Source organism: Sus scrofa, chromosome 16, assembly GCF_000003025.6.
Source record: "Sus scrofa isolate TJ Tabasco breed Duroc chromosome 16, Sscrofa11.1, whole genome shotgun sequence".
Classification (NCBI taxonomy): domain Eukaryota; kingdom Metazoa; phylum Chordata; class Mammalia; order Artiodactyla; family Suidae; genus Sus; species Sus scrofa.
Window position 1 is genome coordinate 64668128 of NC_010458.4, and position 21361 is coordinate 64689488.

The window sequence follows — 21361 nt, forward strand, 5'->3', positions numbered from 1 at the left end:
TCTTGTCAACAAGATATAAGAAGTGGTATTCCAAATGACAGTCTTGATTTATCAAAGTTAAATTTGATTGTATCTATTCTGCTTATTTTAGAAAACATACAATGCATTTTGGAATAATTTCAATATGGAAAGGTCAAAATCTGAAGTAAACTTTTTGTGTGTATGTGTGCTTTTACGGGTAAATCCTTAGCTGCCCAAAAAACTTAGCTGTGGAGAACTCAGTATCCAGGGGTTCCCCATCAGCAAGCTATTCCTGAAGCATCTTTTGTCTATTTCCCCCCAAATAAGCTAAGCATCCACATGTTCTACGAAAGAGGATAGGCATTTCTAATTACTAACCTAAAATGATTTTTCTGCAGATGACCTTTATATTTCAGGAAAGAGCATTTGACAGAAATTGCTTGTGGATTTTAGCAGGAGCAACTTTCTCATCTTCTTTCGCCCAGGACTCCATGCTAGGACAGTTTGCCCAGGCAGTTCCCAGGGGCTGGCATTTGTGGATGCCACCTTGATGCTCATGATGTTACCTGTGATCCTCTGGACAAAACATTTGTATTGGGCCTGGTTTGCACATTGAAACGAAAGCCCTTTCTACATTATAAGAAGAGCACAAATATACATTAGTACAAACTCAAGTGATCACCCATGACTCAGTACCACGATATTGAGCTAAACGAGTGGGAAAGGAGTCAAGGACACCATACATAGAGCATGCAGGGTCCAGCACCATCAGGGGTCAGCTAGGCAAATGCCAGGGCTGGAGTTTTCAAAGAACCAGATAATGCTGGTTTTATGGCCCTTAATAACATGTTAGTAATATAAACAAAGATAAGAGTACTAAAAAATAAATTCGGCTGTCAGTGTAATCTGATTGCCAACAGTGCCCAGAAATGAACTTTCTCATTGTGCCCATGGTACCACCTCATGGACCACTGATCATCCTCCAGCCCCCTCCCCAACCTTCCATTTCCCCTTTTATGGACACTCCTTAGTTCTGCCAGATCCGTCAGCTATTCCAGGGAGTCAGATTCTTGGGCTTCCCCTTTAAAGCTCTTTGATTGTGCCTCTGGTAGTTAAGGCACCAAAGGGTCTTTAGAGGCATTTCCTACGTGTGCTCTGCAGCTAATCAGAGCGCCTGGCCCACTGATTTCCTACCTCTGTGTTTTGCACATGTTTAAAGGCTCAGTTCAAACACCAGGCCCACCAGCTCCTGGAGAGGCATAGCAGAGCTCAGCTCTGATTTCGGTGTCTGCCTCAAACAGAGATTTTCCAAAGGATATCCTGTAGTGGATAAATCATTTCATTAGGCCAGGTTTTCTTTTCAAACCAGGAAGCAGAGTGCCTGCCGTGTAGGAAAACTCAGATAAAGTTGTTATGGCTGTGCTCAGAGCCCTTGTAAATATTGTTGTCAGTGTCTTTCATACAGGTTCCATCACCATCGTATCTAAACATTGACGGGTTAATTATGTGTTTTAAAGCTATGTTTATTGAGAGCGGATGGGAAAGCTGTGAAATGAGCCCTCTACTTATTGTGGTGACAATGTTTTTCCTCCACATGTCTTTCCCCAGCTGATTACTCCTCATGCCATCCGTGTGCAGACCCCTCCTCGGCACATCCCTGGAGTTGTGGAAGTCACATTGTCCTACAAATCCAAACAGTTCTGCAAAGGGACACCGGGAAGATTCATTTACACAGGTAAGAACTGCTACAGAGGGTGGCAGAGTTGCCTTGGCCTTACGGGTCTTTTACTCGATCTTGTGTGTATAAGTGTGCACCCTATGCTGATAACTATTTTCTTTTTAATGGAGACTCACTTTTTTTTAAATTAAAATTTTTTTTTAATTTTTTAAATTTTTAAACATTTTTTATAATGGAGACACTTTTTAACGGAGACTCACTTTCTCCATTTCACACTGTGTGTGACCAGCTGAGTTTCTGTTATGGGTATTAGTATTAGTATTATTAAAGAAGTCATCTGGGTATCCATGTTGAATGACCAGTCCGTGGACATCATGGCTTGGACAGCGAAAGTGGCAGCCTGAGACATGAGGGAAGAAAAAAGGAGCACTTGACCATTCTCAGCCTCTTTGTGCGTGGGGGGGGGGGGTTTGTTTGTTTTATGGAGTAGAGATATGCTTTAACACGCAGGACAACTTTCTTCTAGCCTGTTCCTAGCGTTTGTATTAAGGACGGTTGGTGATTTTCATATTTAATTCTGGGTTGGCGCCTTCTTCCCTTGGAAGGTACATTTTGCTCCCTCCCCACCTGCCCCCTGCCACCCCAAACAGCTCTGACACAGGGACCTGCCTTGCAGAAAGTAGCTGGGTTATAGGGTGAATGTGGATTTCCTCCCATCAGATGGAGGTTCTCTATGGAAATACATCGAGTGCACAGTCTTAATACCCAGTGTGTACTTGGAGAGATCCTCAGATTGTTGTGTGCAAACCAAACACCCAGGGGTCTTTTTTATAATTCAGGGTCTGATTCAATAGCTCTGAGTGGGACCTGAGATGGTGCATTTCTAACAAGCTCTCAAGGCGGGGGGCTGATGATCCTGGTCCAGGGACCACTTTGGGGGCAATGACTTTTAGGTCTTCTGCTAAATATCAGTCATCTCCGGAAACTGGTCCCACGTTTTCTTCTTCGTTCAGTAAAGGACTGCAAGGCCAGACTGAGTACAGCGTGTAAGTTGCTTTCCCACAAAGAGACTCCAGAGCATGAAAGGATAACTGTGTTAAAACATCCTAATTATAACCATACAATTAAGTGGACAAATTTTATTTTGCTGTGATGTTTTACCTCAAAGCATCTTTCTTTTTGTATTTTAATCCTAGGGACAAAATCAGCTATACTTCTTAGTGACTCTCTCTCTCTTCCTCTCTCTCTCTCAAAATTATAAAAACAATTAATGCATCCTGACCCTTGGAAATGCCTCCCAGCCCTTTAAACAAAATGCAGGTTTGGTGCCTGCCTGACGATTAGTTTTAGTTAATTGAAAATTATAGGATTGACCCAAGAGGAAAATTTTGTTTGCACTCCAATCACTTTTACAAATTAAGGAAAATTACCACAATTTTGTTTAGCTAAGGTTTCACACTGAGTTCAAGAAATTAGCTCAGCCATCCCAACAAAGTCAGCACTTTGTTAGTGAGCGCTTGAAAAAATAATAGTCTATCTGGAGTTTTGTGGTGTATACAAACGAAGCATAGAGAAAGCTATGATGCTTTATAGAAGTAGGCCAAGTGTTTTTAATTAGGCTCATTGGTTCAGCGTAAGTTTTGAAGAACAATCAAACTAGCAGATTAGCTGTTTCTTTTAAAGCTAGGATTTCTTGCCATTCATTTTTCCCATGAGAACTTCCACATAGCACTATTTTTTTTTTTTTTTTTACAAGCCTCCTTATGGGCCTGCAGGAAAAGGACCAATTGAAACTTCTGATACTGTAACATTCCCCACCATCATTCCGATGGATAGGAGTTTTTCACAATGTTCTTCGCTGAACTCGGTGTTCTGGAACATATTACAAAACCACAGAGGCCAAATGTTTTCTCTGAGGAGTTTGGACTCTGTTTTTGGCCAAAAACATTTAGGCCTCGCTAGCTGCTTATTTACTCTGCCATTAAGAACAAGAAAAGGAGAAGAAGAAAATGCTCGCGTGGTGGGAGGAACGAGAGGCAATCAGGCATGATTCCGCTTTGGTGACAACGACCCTCCCGTTAATGGTTCCATTTTGTGGTCAGGTCTCATTTAGAAGAAATTATTTTTAATCAGTGTTCAACAAAATATCCCCTTGAGCCACCTGGCCATAAAAGTTTAAAAAAAATTATCCCCATTAAATTGCTTAAGTTCTCAAAAGAAAATAGCTAGGGGACCCATCATTATTGGGAATTTTTTTAACCATTAGAAAAAATTGCCATCAATTTAAGAAATCGCATCTTGGAAAACCTGTATCGTATGAGAATGAACATCAAAGCGGCCCATTTGCAAGTCGAGCAAAGTAGTTAAGGATAAGAGAGAGAAATCCTGGGTATGCGTGCACATGTGTGTATGAAAAAATGCTTCTGCTGATCTTGCCTGAGACTGTGGGCAATAGACAAGGAGACTTAGTTTTTTTAAGTATTCTAGGAGAGAGCCTCACCTCTCCCTGTGTTAGAAAAATGAAATTCTGGGGAGTTCCCATTGTGGCTCAGCAGTAACAAACCTGACTAGTATCCATGAGGATGTAGGTTCGATCCCTGGCCTCACTCAGTGGGTTAAGGATCCAGCATTGCTGTGGCTGTAGTGTAGGCTGGCAGCTACAGCTCTGATTCCACCCTCAGCCTGGGAACGTCCATATGCCATAGGAGAAGCCTGAAAAAGACTGAAAAAAAGAAAAAATTTTTTGAAGAAATTGGCAATGTAGTTTCCCCACTGATCTAGCTGGCTGTTCACAGTCACTGTGACGTTACCACATTTCTGACAAAAGGGTGTCTTTCTTAATTGAGGTATACCTGGGACTCTTGGTCATTAGCATTAAATGCTCCTACCAAGGGTCACATGTTCATGGCTGGTGCTGTCAAGTCTCTATGATTTGCTCAGTTTACCTCTCTGCTCGTCACCCCTTTCTGGCAAAGGCACAGAGATGGGTCGTAAAACCTCTCTGTTCTTTATTTCCGAACAGCCACTCAGGTCATTGTAAATGTGCAGCCCTGCTCTTCTGTCCACTCACAGCAGCTCACACTTCATTTTCTTTAACATCCACAGCCTTTCAAGATGTGAGGTTTGGTTTTCTGGATGGCGTTTGCCAACTCTTGATTCTTACTGGAATATCAAGTGCAAGTTTTCCTTTTAAAAAAAAAAAAAAAAGGAAATGTCCAAGGACTGAAAAACAAAAGCCTAAGCTCAGGCATGGCTGTTTTTTTCTGAGTGTGTGAGAGAGAGTTTAGGGGTGTGTGTGTAGAAGTCTCTAGAAATCCATAATCAATGAAAAAAAAAAAAAAACCCACACCACTGAGACAGGAACAGCTTGGCTTAATCTATGCAAATAAAGGCTGACTTTTGGGGGAGGGAGGAAAAAATTTGACTAAACACAGATTGCCTGTAAGCGGGCTCCACTTGGAAAGACGTGAGCACAGCTCTCCATCTTTGGTGCTTCAGACCAGGGACACGTGAGGAACTCTTAGCCACCAGCGATGCAGTTCTCTGCTGTTTGCCCAATCAGAGTGAGTGAGCAAAGTGAATCCCAACGTGACTGGAACAAAAAAAGCTTGCCTAATAGCGCGTCCCAGATCTGATTGATTGTGGGCAATTATTCTTATGTACATGCAGGGGAAGGCTGACTTTCACTTTTATATAATGTTTTCTAACAGGAGGAAACAAAAGACCCCCTCGAACGCATCTCTTCTGAGTCAGTCCAATGGGAAGTAAACCCCCATCAACCTCCACTGCCCTGGAAGGCATCTCCCTTGAAATTTTGTTCTAGTTTGCTTTTCTGCCCTTGTTATGGCTTTGAGGGCTTTTAGGACTGTAATTTCTCCTGCAAAACTTTAAGTAACTTTGGAAGCTGATAAAAGACTCTCAGGAGCCTTTAGCTGCTTCATCAAAGTCCTTAGAGTTGGCTTTTCCTGATAAGAGGTGGCCAAGTCCAAATGTACTTTTTAAGTTTCACTCTGGGTATTTCTCCATTGGAGGGGCTGCTGTCTGGTGAAAGTAAGACTGGAGAAATGGGCCACCAGGATGTTGGACAGCTTAGGTGTGTGTGCCAAGAGCCTTGCTCTGCCTCCTCCCCAGATGTTGGTGAAAGCCTGATGAATGGGCATCTAGCAGCTCAGATGTTTGGTTAGGTCATGGAGTCCTCATCATGGCTCAGCAGAAGCAAATCTGACTAGCATCCATGAGGACGCAGAGTCAATCCCTGGCCTCGCTCAGTGGGTTAAGGATCCAGCATTGCCCTGAGCTGTGGTCTATGTTGCAGATGGGGCTCCGATCCTGCATGGCTGTGGCTGTGGTGTAGGCCAGCGGCTACAGCTCCGATTGGACCCTTAGCCAGGGAACCTCCATATGCTGTGGGTGCAGTCCTAAAAAGACAAAAAAAAAAAAAAAAAAAAAAAAAGTTGTTTGGTTAGGTCCTTTCTCAGATCCTTTCTGTCCCTGGGTTCTCCCATTCTCAACGTTTTCCACCAAACTCCCTACCCTACCCCTGTGGAAGGACTAAACAAAATCCTTGTACGTTCGTCTCAGAATTAACTTTGAAATAAAAATTCTTCCCGCAAATACTCCCTGCTTATACCTCATGTCCCAAATTACATGTAAAAGGGGCTAAATGTGTTCTGAGACAACTTGGTGATATGTGCCATGTCTTTTCAAGTTTGCCTTTTTTTCTCCTCGTTCTTCTTGTGTTCCCCCTGTCCCCTCTCTCCTTTCTTCTTTCCTCCCTTCTCCCTCTTTTCTTTCCTCCCCCTAGCCTCTTCTCTCGTATTCCCAAGGAGATGATGCAGCATAGTGAGTGAGGACTTGGGTTCCAGAGACAGTGGGGAAAGCTCAAATTCTCAGCTCTGCCACTCAACAGAGATATTATTTTGGAGATATTGTACCACGGCTCTGAACCACAGTTGCCTCATCTTTACCAGGGAGTGATAACTTACTGACGTTGTTCTTAGTATCTGGGAAATATACGTAAAGCACCTAGGGTGAGGTAGCATGACCACCTGGCCAGATGTTAATAGTTTCCATTAATGACTGATGACCGTTATTATTCATTCATTTATTCATCCATGCTGAATCCCCACCATGATATAAATATTACACACGTATTGTTTATCTTCTCCATCGTGTTCCTAGAGGTCTAAGAAATGTCCTTTAGGGATGTTAGTAACAAAGCTACAGTCATCAGTAGATTAAAGAAACTAGTATCACCCATCAACAAAGTAGCAGGAAAAAGAGGTTTATAAATGTAAAGATAACAATTTTGATAAAACACATATTTTCTCAGGAATGACCTTAAACAGTAATATTTCAATAAGGCAGCCCTGATTTTAAAGTTCTCAGGCACTGATTTTCTTTCAGGAATAACACATATCTGTTCTCTTATTTCCATCCCAAGTTTCAACAACCTCCCTTCCCCCCGCCAGGAGGCCATAGTAACATGCGTATAGCCTGTCACCAGCCCCCTTCAAAGGTGTTTAGGTTAAAGCAAAAAGAAAGGTGTTTAGGCTTCAACTCCAAGTTCAAGAGGTTTCAGACCAGAATACTCTGTTTTTAGTTTTTGGAACCCTCCTGCACAAATGAAGGCTCCCAGCCAAGGGATAAACTAAGTCATCACTTTTAAAGGCAAAGTGGAGAGGTTGTGCCTAATGAATCCCCTGTTCTTTAGCCTCTTCTTACACTAATCCATTGCCAGATGAAGCTTCCAACAAGTTACTTTCATAACATTTCCCTGCAGAGAAATCCTACCTGTGTGCTCCCCACATGTAAGATGCAGCCCAGACCCCTGGGGTTCTCAGCTCACTGTGCTCTGGGCCTGGTCTTCCTCAGCTCCGCACAAACCAGTCTCCTCACTGTGCCTCCAGCTCATTCCATATTTTTTAGCATCTTTGAACATGGTGATTCCCCTGCGAGATCCTGTTCAAACCCTGTTTCTCCTCTGAAGTCTTGTCTGGCCACTGGAGCAAGCATCCACAGCTCTTGGCCGAGATCAGGGAGGTCTGTGTTCTAGTCTCAGCCCTGCTGATGACTGGATGTGAGACATAGGACAAGTTGTTGACATACTCCAGACTCTGGTTTTTTCATTGTAAAGTGAGCCCGTTGGACCCGGTGACTTCGATGTTCCTTGTAGCTCATCTTGAGTTACTGGAAGAGTCTCTATCCTTGGATCTCTCTTGTCACATGTGCTTAGATGGCTCTTCATCATTTACTTCCTCATACCCTCAGCTGTCTTCTTCTCTTCTTAGGCAGACATCTAAGACGCCTTTGACACATCTCAAAAAGTCCACAAGTTCCACAAGGGAAGAGCTACCCTTCCCTGCTCTTAGACTGTTTTGCCCACCGTGTTGAAGTACTTTGTTTCAGTATCTTATTTCCAATCGGTTTTCTCTAATAATTGATTGACATATTGCCCCAGATCAATGGGTCATCATTGATTTTTGTGCTCTAGATGACATGGAATGTAAATTAGAGCTGTTAATGAAGAATCTATCCCTTTTAACTTTAATTTACATGTAGAGAACACAGGAGTTGGGGTTTCTGTTAAAGAAGATGGGACTCAGTCACACATACATGTATACATTCTTCTTTTACATGTATGTGTAACTGGGTCACCATGCTGAACAGTAGAAAATTGACAGAACACTGTAAACCAGCTATAATGGAAAAAAATAAAAAATCATTATATAAAAAAATTCATACAGAAGAAAGAAAAAGAAAATTCATAAAAAAGAGTACTATAAATACTCTTCTTTTTTTTTCACCTAAAAATGGGGATATTTTAATAATACCTGCATCTAAAGAGTCAGTAGGTCACTGTATGTAATGCACTCCTGACAGTGCCTGGTACAGTATGAATGATCCCTAAAAGTAAACTCAAAAAGAGAGAAGCAGACAATGGGAACATTTGTCTTCAAAATCCAAAGAATGGGTTCTTTGAGCACATTTGGTTGATATTATACATGTGCCAGCTTTCATCTGATAAAAATTATTTCTTTTTATGCATTAGAGTAAAAACCAAAAGATTTAGGTTCTAATTCTGATTTTACAACTTTCTTTTGTAATTTCATTCACTCATCTCACAAGTGTTTATGGATTGCCCGCTCTATTCTAGGCAATGTTCTAAAACACGCTAGTCAGTGTTCTAAAACAGTGTAGAGCAAAGCCACACATATCCCTGTTCTCATGGATTTTATAGTCTAGGAAGGTACATGGAGGTTTATAAGTTTGCAATTTCAAAACTAAGTGCCCAGAAATACCAAAAGAGAATTTCAGACAAGAATATAACAAAGGAACCCAAATGGGTCAGTTAGGGATATTTTCTCTCAGATAAAGCTGCATGAGCTGAGAGTTGAAGGATGATTAAGAGTTAACCTGGAAATCCATGAAGGGTGGGGGTAGAGTGGGATTGGGGAAAGGAAATGAGTATTCCAGCAGAGAGAAACATGTGAGAAGACTCTGAATGGGAGAAAATGTGGCATTGTGGAAGGCTATAAAAATCCCAGCAAAGCTGAAAAATCGAGAGATAGGAGAAGAATAGAGAGAAGGCTTGAGAAGTGGATGGAGAGAAGCCTATGCAAAGAACTGTAGCCATGGAGAGGAGTTCATTTGTCATCTCTAGAGCCATGGACAATTGTTAAAGTGGATGAGTGGACAATTAGACTTTCCTTGTGGGGAAAAAAAAAAGACCTCTGGTTGGCTGGAGCAGAGGAAACCAGAATGCATGTTGGAAGACCTGTTAGGAAGCCATTGCAGTGGTTTGGAAAAGAAATTTGGTGACTTTAATTTAGGTGGTAATAGGTGGAGGTAGAATACAGTGAGAGCATTCAAGAGGTAGTTAAGAGGAAGAGTGGACAGAACCTAGAAATAGGTTGGACGTGGGGGTAAAGGGGATGGAGGGATCAGGCTACCAGGTTTTTGGCTTTCTGCCACTTACTAAATGGTGGGGCCAGTCCTCCTCTGGGCATCCCAAGGGTCTTGTGAGTATCAGTGAAAGAATGGGCATGGAAATGTTTTGTAAAGGGTAATAGTCTGCCATATGTTAATTATTATAAAGATGGGCCTAAGAAAATTTGGGAAAAATTGGGGAAGAGAAGGCAAGAATGTGTTTTCTTTTATATCAGATTGTTTTCACTTAGCATTCAGCTGAAGGAGGGCTGTGTAATGAACACTTGACTAGCAGTGTTGCCTTAGCGGTGTCCTAATTGGAAAAGACCCAAGAAAAAGAAAAATTAACAGGCTGCTCCTGTCCACATGTCTCAAATATTACTCCAAATGTGCCATTTACACACAAAGAAAAGAATTCGAGGCAGAGGGAATGTTTATTCTTTTGGCTTTTGTGATGCAAAGGCTAAGTCCCAAGCCTCTTCTCCTCCGCCAAAGGGAATTTTTTTCACAAAATATGATTGCTCCAGATCTGATGTATGTCGATGTGATTGGTGATTTTGAGCCCACTGGCATTTGTAAAGTTAAACACTTTTGGTGCCATAACGGGGACAACAGTAACAAGAATCACTAAAAGTACCCATTGTACTTCAGTGACATCTATAAAAGGAAAACCGTTTCTGCAAAGAATAAAGCTGGTCTGAAGGAAGCATATTATTTTGCATATTTTATGTACATACTTTCCAAGAAATACGACCTTTATTTCCTATTTGGAGTGGAGTGTAATCAGGACTTGAGTAGCTAGTGTAACGGGATCATTAAAAGGGATATTTTCACTGACATTAGAGGTCTAAATGGCCACTAGGCCTTATATACAACCTTGGCTTTTTCCTGTCTACCCAGAGTTAATAAGTGATAAGGCCAGGAGAGAGATAAATCACAGAAATCCCTGTCCAAAGAAAACATATTGACTACAGCCAAGCAAATAACAGACCATAACCAACGGTCCCATTCATCATTCATGTAATAGGGATATAAAGTATTTCCTACCAATGAAACCGTATAGAAGGAAAAGGCAGATAAGCTTCCCCAATCTAAGGCATGTGATTTGGTTATTAAGGGACATGAACTATTTGTCACATGGCTTTAATCTTTAAGATGTGTTGCCATTTCTAAACTATAAATTTCAGGTCAGGGATTAGAAAGCTATTAACAATAAAGGTAGGAACTGAACTTTATATGCATTCTTGCCAACGTAATGCAATACTATAAAGTCTTGAGCCTCTAATCTATTTAGTATGATATAACATGATTTGGTTGTTCAAAGCCAATAAACTCTTTGGAGGTTTTCAAGGCTGTTGTTTTTGTTTTCTACCCAGCATCATGATAAATTAACCCTTCAGTTTTTAAACTAGGTATGTTGAAACTTTCTCTAATATCCTGAGGGGGCTGGGTGGGAGGAAGGAAGACTAAATTTCTTTTTTTTCTGTTTCCTAAGATTTAGTCCAAATGTTTGATGGAGGATTATTTTGTTTTATTTGTCCGTGTTTACTATGGTATGGATGCTCGTCTTTCTGTTCATTGTTAACTAAGTGATGTAGCGCCCACTAGAGCGTTAAAACTGGCTTTTCTTTATTGCAAAGTTGCCCATACTGATGGCAAATAGTTTAAGAAGCACCTATTCAAAAATAATTCAAGTAGTATTAAAATGGCTCACATTTCTACCAGTTCTTTACACATAAATAATACATGTTAACCGTTCATGTTCTTTTTAATGGTGTATGGCTTGTCTTTTTCCTATGCATATATCTGCCTCATTACCAAAATAGGGTGATACCTTACATAATATTAATTTGTTCTTTCACTTAATTATGTGTCATAAACATCAGGACATTATGAATTTAAAAGAGTTTTTAGTCTCTGATAGTCATTTCACACCTCAATAGACTCTCATCATGAGCTTCTGATGAGATACACCTTCATCTTCATGTTAAAGCCTAGACGCCTTGAATCTGGGTTTTCATCTCTTTTTGTTCTTAAAAAACCTATAAGCAGAGTCATGAGTTCTATACCCACATTCTCTGGCATCTGTGTTAGTTGGGGTTCATCAGCCATCCCAGTAGATTGAGTGTAAGGAGCTCTGAAGGCCTCATGTCTCAGATGGCCTGAGTGTCAGAGGTTGGGACCAACTTCCCCACCTCACCCCACCCCCAGCATCACACCAGTGCTTCTTCTCACCCTGAACCACCTCTGGAGGTCAATGAGTCCTGTAAATTTCTCCCCACTATGTGAAGCAGTGCTATGCCTTCCATAAGTAAAAATGAGAACCCACCTAAAACACTTAACATACCTGAAACTTAAGTGCAAAATTATAACAGTAGGTGGGTCACACTGAAGGCCTCTCCCCATGCCATCGTCCCTAGGATAGCAGCATTTTGCACTGGAGTTTTCAACTCCTTTTTTCTTTCTTTTCTCTACTCTGTGAGCTTCTGACAGCCTTTCTTTACTTTTATATTGTTGTTCCCTCCTGCTTCACACTTTTTTTTTTTTTCATCTTATCTTCTCTCTCCATCTTCTTCCTGTGTCCATCACTGGAATCTAAAACATTTTTTTTTTTTTTTTTTTTTTTTTTTGCCTGAGAATCTATGTCAGACCGGCTGTTTTATTGGCCCATTTTAAAGATAAGAACACTTAGAGAGGTGAAGTGCCTTACCCAGGGTCATATAGTTAATAAATAGAGGAGCTAGGATTTGAACCCTGGTTGAAGGATACCATAGCTTTCATAGCAGTCAACACCACCACTGCCCCCTGCCCTGTTGGGCTGTTATCCTTAGCTTATTCATTTTCAGAATGATGGGATTCCCTCAAATTTGCCTGTCTGTGATGGGAGAATATGGGTATTTTATGGGACAGGTGAGGTCTGACAGGAACTAGAGCCTTACACATTTTAAACAAATCATATCATTATGAACGTCACGTACACTTACACAGAATAGAAAATTAAAAAAAAAATGCAGGGAGTTCCTGTTGTGGCACAGCAGACACAAATCCAACTAGTAACCATGAGGTTGTGGGTTCAATTCCTGGCCTCACTCAGTGGGTTAAGGACCCAGCATTGCGGTGAGCGGTGGTATAGGTCGCAGACATGGCTCAGATCCTGTGTTGCTGTGGCTGTGGCATAGGCTGGCAGCTGTGGCTTTGATTCAAGCCCTAGCCTGGGAAGCTCCATATGCCCTGATTTCGGCCCCCAAAAGTAAAAATAAACAAATAAAATAAAAATAAATAAATTAAAAAACCACAAAGAGTATGAAGAGATCCATTTTCCCATCCCTTGGAGACAATCACTGTTAATATTTTTTAGTCTCTCTTCTATTATTTTTCTTTGTGAACTCGTACATATTTTTATCAGAGTGAATCACAGTATATGTATATAATTTCTTATCCTGCTTTGTAATTTGAATTGCAAAATAAACATTTCCTCTGTTAGTTTAAGTTCTTCCCAAATGCATTTTAGTGAGTTTGTAATAGTCCATTTTGTGGCTACATCATAATTTACCTCGTCATTACGCTATGGGTTGAATAGCCACATATTTTTTATTCTGCAGAAATTTTAACATCATATATGCCAGAATGGAGAATGATTTTTAATATAAGGTGTTTCCACATTTTCCTAACGAAGTTTTTTATGTTTAGGGACCAAGTTAGACATATACATATTTATAGATACCAGTGAATTATCAGCTATCTATTTACAGTATTTCACATGATAATTTAAGTGTACATATTTAAAATCATAAGCATAAATTACAACATTTACAAATATAAATTTTTCCACTTTTGGGTTTATATTTCTACTCAGACTCATTATAGTCATCTTTAACATTAGTGTGTTTTTGTTTTTATCAAAGCCAGGACAATTTTTAGTCCCATCATAATTTCTTCTGTTTTGGTTGTTTGAGATCTTCTTCTTTTTTTTTTTTTCTTATCAAATAGTAGGTATAGGTTTTCTTTTTTTTTTTTTTTTCTTTTCCCACTGTACAGCAAGGGGGTCAGGTTATCCTTACATGTATACATTACAATTACATTTTTCCCCCACCCTTTGTTCTGTTGCAACATGAGTATCTAGACATAGTTCTCAATGCTATTCAGCAGGATCTCCTTGTAAATCTATTCTAAGTTGTGTCTGATAAGCCCAAGCTCCCGATCCCTCCCACTCCCTCCCCCTCCCATCAGGCAGCCACAAGTCTCTTCTCCAAGTCCATGATTTTCTTTTCTGAGGAGATGTTCATTTGTGCTGGATATTAGATTCCAGTTATAAGTGATATCGTATGGTGATTGGATTCGGAAGAGGTGGTATATATACACAATGGAATACTACTCAGCCATAAAAAAGAATGACATAATGCCATTTGCAGCAACATGGATGGAACTAGAGAATCTCATCCTGAGTGAAATGAGCCAGAAAGAGATCTTCTTTTTGAATCTCTACATGATGCTTTCACTGGAAGTTTTATCAAAGCCATAAATAACCATTTGTTTTATTTAAATCTCAAAACATAGGCACTTTCAGCCATGGTTCTTCTTCTCTCTTTTTTTTTAAGGGCAGCACCCATGGCATATGGAAGTTTCCAGGCTACGATCAAATTGGAGCTGCAGCTGCCGGCCACAGCCACAGCCACAGCCATAGCAACACCAGATCCAAACTGCATCTGCAACCTACACCACAGCTCAGGGCAATGCTGGATCCTTAACCCATTGAGCAAGGCCAGGGATCAAACCCACATCCTCATGGATACTGGTTGGGCTACCATTAAGCCATGACGGGAACTCCCTCAGCCGTGCTCTGAAAACTGATCTTTGAAAGTCTTGTTTCCATGAACATTTGTAATGATGAGAGACCCAGGCAAAATTACCACATTTGTGTAATTTTTCTAACATTCTTTTTTGTTTTTACACCTCTTCAGGTGACCTCTTAAGCGTCATCAAACCACCATGGATTTTAGTTGTTTTGTGCTCCCAATAGTACGTAGTTTAAAAATGACATACCTGGGAAAGCACTTTGTCATAAGAGAGACTTTAAAATTATTCAAGTCTATAACAAGGGGATTTCGGTTTAGAAGGCATTCTTTCCGTAGATGTTAGCACATTGATCCATCTTTCCTGGTGGTGGGTCACATGCCTAGCAATGCTTGATAGGAACTGAATGCTCTCCCATGTAGTAGTTTTGACTTGCATAAAGTATGCTCGCTCTCTTAAGTGGACCTTATATTATTCAGAGCAGTGAAAGTGCAGGTAGAAACCATCCCATTAATGTCAGATTGGAGATTTTCTGCTCAATCTGTCAGTGGTGAGGGGGTAGACAGAAGCTGGGACTCTCTAAACCATGGTGAGAAACAACAACAGGAGAGCAGACTTCCCCTTGTACCCACTGCTCTTGGGCTTCCAAGTGTAATTGTTCATCTTTTTCCTGTTGACATCAACGGTGGCTCATTTCTTTGTATCAGGGGTGGAAGGCCTGACCTGCTGGGCAGAAGCACCTGGTATCAGCCTCGGTGGTTAGCGCCAGGAAGTCTCAACTCCAGATAATATGGAGTTAATTTAGGCCTTTGTGTAGTGCCAAAAATATATACACATTAAGTGTCAGCACAGAGTAAGACCTTCCAGTCATTCTCCACATGTGCATTGTTTCCTTTTAGTGTTAACTGATTTTTTTTATATACTCACTGAGGCCAGGCCAACTGGTTGAGGTTATTGGGAGGTTTGGGTGGAGGAAGGTGTCCCTGGGGGATCTGTTCTGAGCAAGCTTGTATGTCTTGTACCTCTCCAGTTTCTTGAAGACTGGAAAAATGAAGCATGTACACTGATTAGCTCGGAGGACATACAAGGGTCATTTGAAGGCTTAGAAATTTTGTTTAATAAAACTATTGGCATCAGAGCTAAACAACTATTACAACTTGTCAGAAAGTTACATGATAAGGACCAAAGTGCAGGCTTGGCTGGTGAGCCTCTGTGTCTTATCTTTGTCTTATGTTTGTGTCATTGAGTAAATTTACCTAGATTCAGTCTATGTAGTTGACCAAGGTTTTACCACCCGATTCTTTTTTGTTCACTTGTAAGGTTAGAATGACAGGTATTTTTAGCCCCATTTTCAGGTATGAAAAGTGAGATTTAGACAGAGATGAAGTGGTTCATTTAAAGTCATTTAGGTCACCTAGTGATAAGTCTGATATCAGATCTATATTAGTCTAAGTGATTATACTTTTTGGTATCTTATATGTTTGCATCTACAAATGGACATATACTACTATTACTCCATTTTAAACATTTTCTGTAGACTTGATTCAGTATTTAGAATGGGGGCTTTTAGAGTCGTAGGCTGTCTCTCTAGCATTGCACTTTTTTTTTTTTTTTTTTTTTTTTTTTTGTCTTTTTGCTATTTCTTGGGCTGCTCCCGCGGCATATGGAGGTTCCCAGGCTAGGGGTCAAATCAGAGCTGCAGCCTCCGGCCTACACCAGAGCCACAGCAACACGGGATCCAAGCCGCATCTGCAACCTACACCATAGCTCACAGCAACGCCGGATTGTCAACCCACTGAGCAAGGGCAGGGACGGAACCCACAACCTCATGGTTCCTAGTCGGATTCGTTAACCACTGCGCCATGACGGGAACTCCCGCACTTTTATTATATGTAGCAGTTTTATTTTATTTGTTTTCTTGTGCATAGTCTATATCTCTCACTAGAATAGAAACTCCATGATGGCAGGGACCTTGTCTGTCTTGTTCATGTCTGTATTCTCAGTGGCTAGTACAGTGCCTAGCACAGGGTGGGAACACTAAATAAATGTTCGTCAAATGAATGAATGGAAGACTATGTGAAGAAATGATTGAAAAATTTGGCTGTAAATTATGAAATGTGAACCATAAAGATAAACTAGATTCCCAAGCCGTTGACTTTTTTATATAAGATGAAAATTAGTCTCAGAAAATTTAAAAGTCTTAGCTCAAGTCACTCAGTTGGTGGTAAATCATTACACCAGAGCCCTTTTCTTTGGCTTGTCTCCACATTGCATATATCTTCTTAGGCTCATTTGGTTATAAACAAACTGGCTATAGACCTCTGGAGTCAACACAGACCCTACTTTGAATCTAAATATTTTTCTTAACCAATCACAGATTCCATTTCCTCATCTTTAAAATGGGGGTGATAATATCTCATATGATTGCTATGAAGATTCAATAAGATAATGCATGTGAAAAGCTTAGCACAGTGCTTGAAATATAGTAAGTGCTCACTTAATGGTAGATCTTATCAAAACAAGATTTGAGAAAAGCAGACTCTTAAAATCTGGGTTTTGAAGTTCCTGTTGTGGCGCAGTGGTTACCGAATACGACTAGGAACCATGAGGTTGCGGGTTTGATCCCTGCCCTTGCTCAGTGGGTTAAGAATCCGGCATTGCCTTGAGCTGACGTGGCTCGGATCCTGCGTTGCTGTGGCTCTGGCGTAGGCTGGTGGCTACAGCTCCGATTAGACCCCCAGCCTGGGAACCTCCATATGCTGCAGGAGTGGCCCTAGAAAAGGCAAAAAGACAAAAAAAAAAAAAAAAAAATTGGGGTTTTGGGCCTGGAAAGGCCCTCAGCGATATCCTGAACCAATCTTCCCATTTTGTAGAGGAGGCAGCTGGAGGCTCATTATAGGATGACCATTTCCCAAATCAATGTGTAATTGATTTGCATAGAAAACCAGAAAAAATCATATATAAATGGACTAATTTTGTGAATGGACTTCCATATGTATAAATATGGAAAGATATCACATTTTTGCATATATATATATATATATATATATATATATATATATATATATATCATTAGCCAATATCACCAGAGTATTTAGTAGGCTCTTTTTGAAAGCTTTCAGGTCATCAAGCTCTAAGTAGACTTTCAAGAAATGGGTAAGAGAGCATAGCATGTTGGATTCCTTGGGCCTTCCAATATGTAATCTGCTTTTTAAAAAAGTGTCATGAACATCATTATTCTGATTTGTTTACATGCTTGAAGTTTTGTCGACAAAAGAAGAAGGAGCTTTTCTTCACCTCTGAGTAAATCAAAGTCTGACGGAAAAATGAAGTGCCGTGGGTGAAGCGGAGTGTTGTAATCAAAGGGTTTTTTCTTCATTCTATCTTTTTTGAAAGCCCAGCTTAAGAGCAGGACGTCTGTTGGTCACCATAAAGTGTTAGGAAACCTCACTGGGACTGGAGGGTCATTTTCCCAAGGTCCAGATCAGGGAGGGACTTCGTGAGGTCCGTCTGAATCTACTCTTCTCTCTACACTGTTGTGTCTAGTGCTTGTGGGAACTTAGGACATTCCCCCAGCCATAGGACCTCTGTGGACCCTCAGTTCTGCCTTTAAATTTCAGTCCCTGGAAGTCCTTGAGAAGATAAGATGTGTCAGGCTTTGCTGCATTTAGTGATCTTACACTTACTGGGTTTAGAAGCAGAATCACCATCATCAGGGTTAATGAGAGGGAAATGCTTGCAAGATGATAATAATCAGGAGCAAGATTAAAATCTGCTTGGGAAGAGATCTCTGCTGTATGCCTGGCACAGTGAGGTGTTTTAATCATTGTTTGCTGCCTGACTGACTGACCGCGACTAGATGTTGGCCTGTCCTGCCCTTAAGAGCGAGGAGGGTGTCACTGTATCAATGGCATGTCCCAGTTCATAAAAAAAGTCTAGATGGTATAAGCAGGTTCTGCTCTAAACTTTATTTGAGGCTTATGTTAGAATTCAAGTAAGCAAGTTTTTGCTTTGTTTTTTTTTCTAGCCTTTCCCAAAAAAGCAGTCAGTTGTTAGTGAGAAGCAGAAAAGGATTAGTTGTCCATTCATGCTAAATGTAATGAGTAAAAAGTAAAATATATTAATTCCACTTTCCTAACTGCAGCTAATTAAGGGTGGCTCATTTAAAACAGACCTAATTTAATCTGCTAATATAAGTATTCAATTAAAGTTGTTCCCACTGCTTTCTTCTCCTTAGAATACTTTTCCGTGCACTTATATTTCATGCATTCATGGTGTGAATCCTTCTAAGGGTCCAGGTTGTAATGGAAAAGTGGTTTCAGGACTCAATAATTGCCCAAATTAAATAATATATATGTAAATGGAGATTTGAGTGTAAATCGTGCACTGCGATGCTATAAGGAATGGAGTCCTTTTATCCTGATACCTTTTGGCCAATCAGAATAAAGTGCCTCCTCTTTAATTCTATACGACTTAGAATAGTTTATTGCATTATTAAATACATATTACAGGAAGCACATTGTTGTTTAAGACTCATTGATTTAGGCAGAACTATTCTTATAAAGTTTCGTTGGGTTTTACATAAAAGGAGAAGAGGCCATATAAAATTATAAAACCTTAATGTAATATAACAGCCTATAATATAATATAATATCCTCCCATTTTCTAAGGAAACCACCCCAAAATTGTAATGAGTTCATTAGAACTACTGTTTGCAAATTGTGGCATGTCATGTCTAATTAGACATAATGGATTTAAATATTTCTTTAATGAAATCTGTAGCTTAACTCACCCAGGGTTATAACCCTTGTCCTTCTGCCCTGAAAATGATTTTACTTTATTTTTATTTTGGGTGGCATAAAAAGAAATGAAAGACTATGATTCTGCCTCGTCCTCAGATAGATAGAGTGAAAAATACAGTGCTTATTATGAAGTTAATGTGAATTACCATGTAATTACCACTGGCTACACTGTAATGATTATTTAGTTACCACTGAGCATCTCTGCCAAATAACACACATTATTTCATAGGAAGCATAGCATTAACTCAAGTCATCCCGGAACTCAGGAAGGGAGTATATTCCCTGTCTCCTGCCTTAAGTGTAGACGCTACTAATGTTAACATCTAAATAATCAAGCTTGGAGCAAACTGACAGCAGAGCAGGGTATGAGTTTACATGATTTGATTTGCTGATGTTTTAAACACTTAGCAGGAGACAGCTATAGAAGCCAATTAAATCTCTCCAAGGTGCATAGAGTTATCTCCTTTGTGAGAAACAATTTAAGGGAATTGCATTGGCCCTTTAACTGGAGAGGAGAAGAAGCATTAGGAATGAAATTTCAGATGCAAAGTGCTGATCAATCGTGCCTCCTTTTGTGTTTTTCAGCTGTTGTTTGGGCTGCTGCTCTTTTAAAGGATTTGCACTTTTATTTTGCAAGCACAGGGTTATGTGAAACTTCTCGCCGTGAAAATGTTCCTTTGGCTATTGATTATGATGTGCCTTTAAACAAGGCATTGTGTCTGAAAGAGTAAAACAAAAACAAAAACAAAAACGTGTCAGGACATTCCGTCCCTTTCAGATACTGCATCTTATTTAGTGTACCGGAATTCCCAGTTTAAAGTAATCACAAAATTTATGGAGAAACGGATAAAAAAGGTTGTAAAATATTGATTGGGGGAAAATAATAACACAACTCATCTATAATAAGAAGAAAAATGAAGCAATAATTCAGGGGGTATCGAGCGGTTTGCTGCTGGGAGTATTGATCCAGTCCTTTACGGTATCAGATCGCACCTGAGATTGCTCTGAAAGAAAGAACAGCATTCCTGCACTCATTATTTCTCAGATACCATCGCCTTGTTACATGGGCCCTGCAGAGTTGAGATTGTTGAAGCTGGGACAGTGGGACCCGCAATAATAATAATAATAAATAAATAAATAGCTCAGAAATCTATATTGCCTCAAAGCCACTGTGCCTGGTCTTAATGACACATTGGCTCTGATTTTACAAGTTTTTCATTGCCTTAGAGTAAGCTAATGAGAATTCCAATGCTGTGTGGTTCATTTAGGGCCCAAACAGATCGTCATCTTCTATTAATGGGCTCTCATGTTTGGAAGGAATTCTTATCTTGTCTGAAGATGTTTGCTCTGTTGTGTTTCTTCTGAAGTCACTCAGTTGAAAACAATACATGTGACATGGCATCATTTTCTATTTTAAGGCAGTTTTTGGACGAGGCAGTCGTATTTTTGCTTCTAAGAAAAAAAATCTTTAATGTGGCCTGAAACTTTGTCAGTTTGCCCACAAATCATTAATTTATAAATTTGTCTAAGACATTAACACGTGAATTCTACCATGTGTGATCATCACAGTAACTCCTTAAAATGGTAGAATATATTTCAGTGCTAAAGACGTTTTCGTTCTTTCCAGATTTTAAGATTATCCCATCAGTAGTGAGTATTTTGTGCTCTCTCTCTGTCTTTTTTTTTTTTTTTTTTTTTTTTTTTTTTTTACTTTTTGGAAGAGAGGGTGCAATAATATTCAGATTTCAATGCGGTAGAAAAGTTTTTGATACCAATTATATTTCAGGCACTTTCTAGGCTCTGTGACCCAGAAAAGTGAGGTGCTTGCCCTCAAGACACTTAGAGTCTAGTAAGAGAAGGAAGCCAGTACAGAAGTGAAGCAGTAGAGAACGTAATTGTCAGACTGGTAAGAGTGGTATGAAAGAAATAAGAGGGTTGATCTGATAGTGCATTATAAGGGCAGAGGGCTTCTTTAAACAGCAATTAGTACAGTGGAGTTAGAACAATGTATAAATGAATGTCACTTGGAGCCTTTATAACATCACCCAGACACACTTTTGTTTCCAAGTATCTGTGGATTTTCCCCAGTGCTAAAACCATGCTGTCATTTGCCCAGAAGCTTCCCTTTCCCTACCCCATCCCCCCAGGCTCTCTGTGATCATTATCTAGAAATATGAGCCACACCAGCTGACTATGT

The 21361-nt window shown here is 40.1% G+C and overlaps 1 protein-coding gene across 13 annotated transcripts in view; it reads left to right on the top strand.

The window, feature by feature from the left end:
* Positions 1-21361, top strand: part of EBF1 (early B-cell factor 1) — a 395190-nt gene that overhangs the window by 310129 nt on the left and 63700 nt on the right. For all 13 annotated transcript variants that reach the window (XM_021076598.1, XM_021076599.1, XM_021076597.1 and 10 more), the window contains one exon: positions 1570-1696. In XM_021076598.1, the coding sequence (XP_020932257.1) occupies positions 1570-1696 (127 nt within the window). The remainder of the gene's footprint in view (positions 1-1569; positions 1697-21361) is intronic.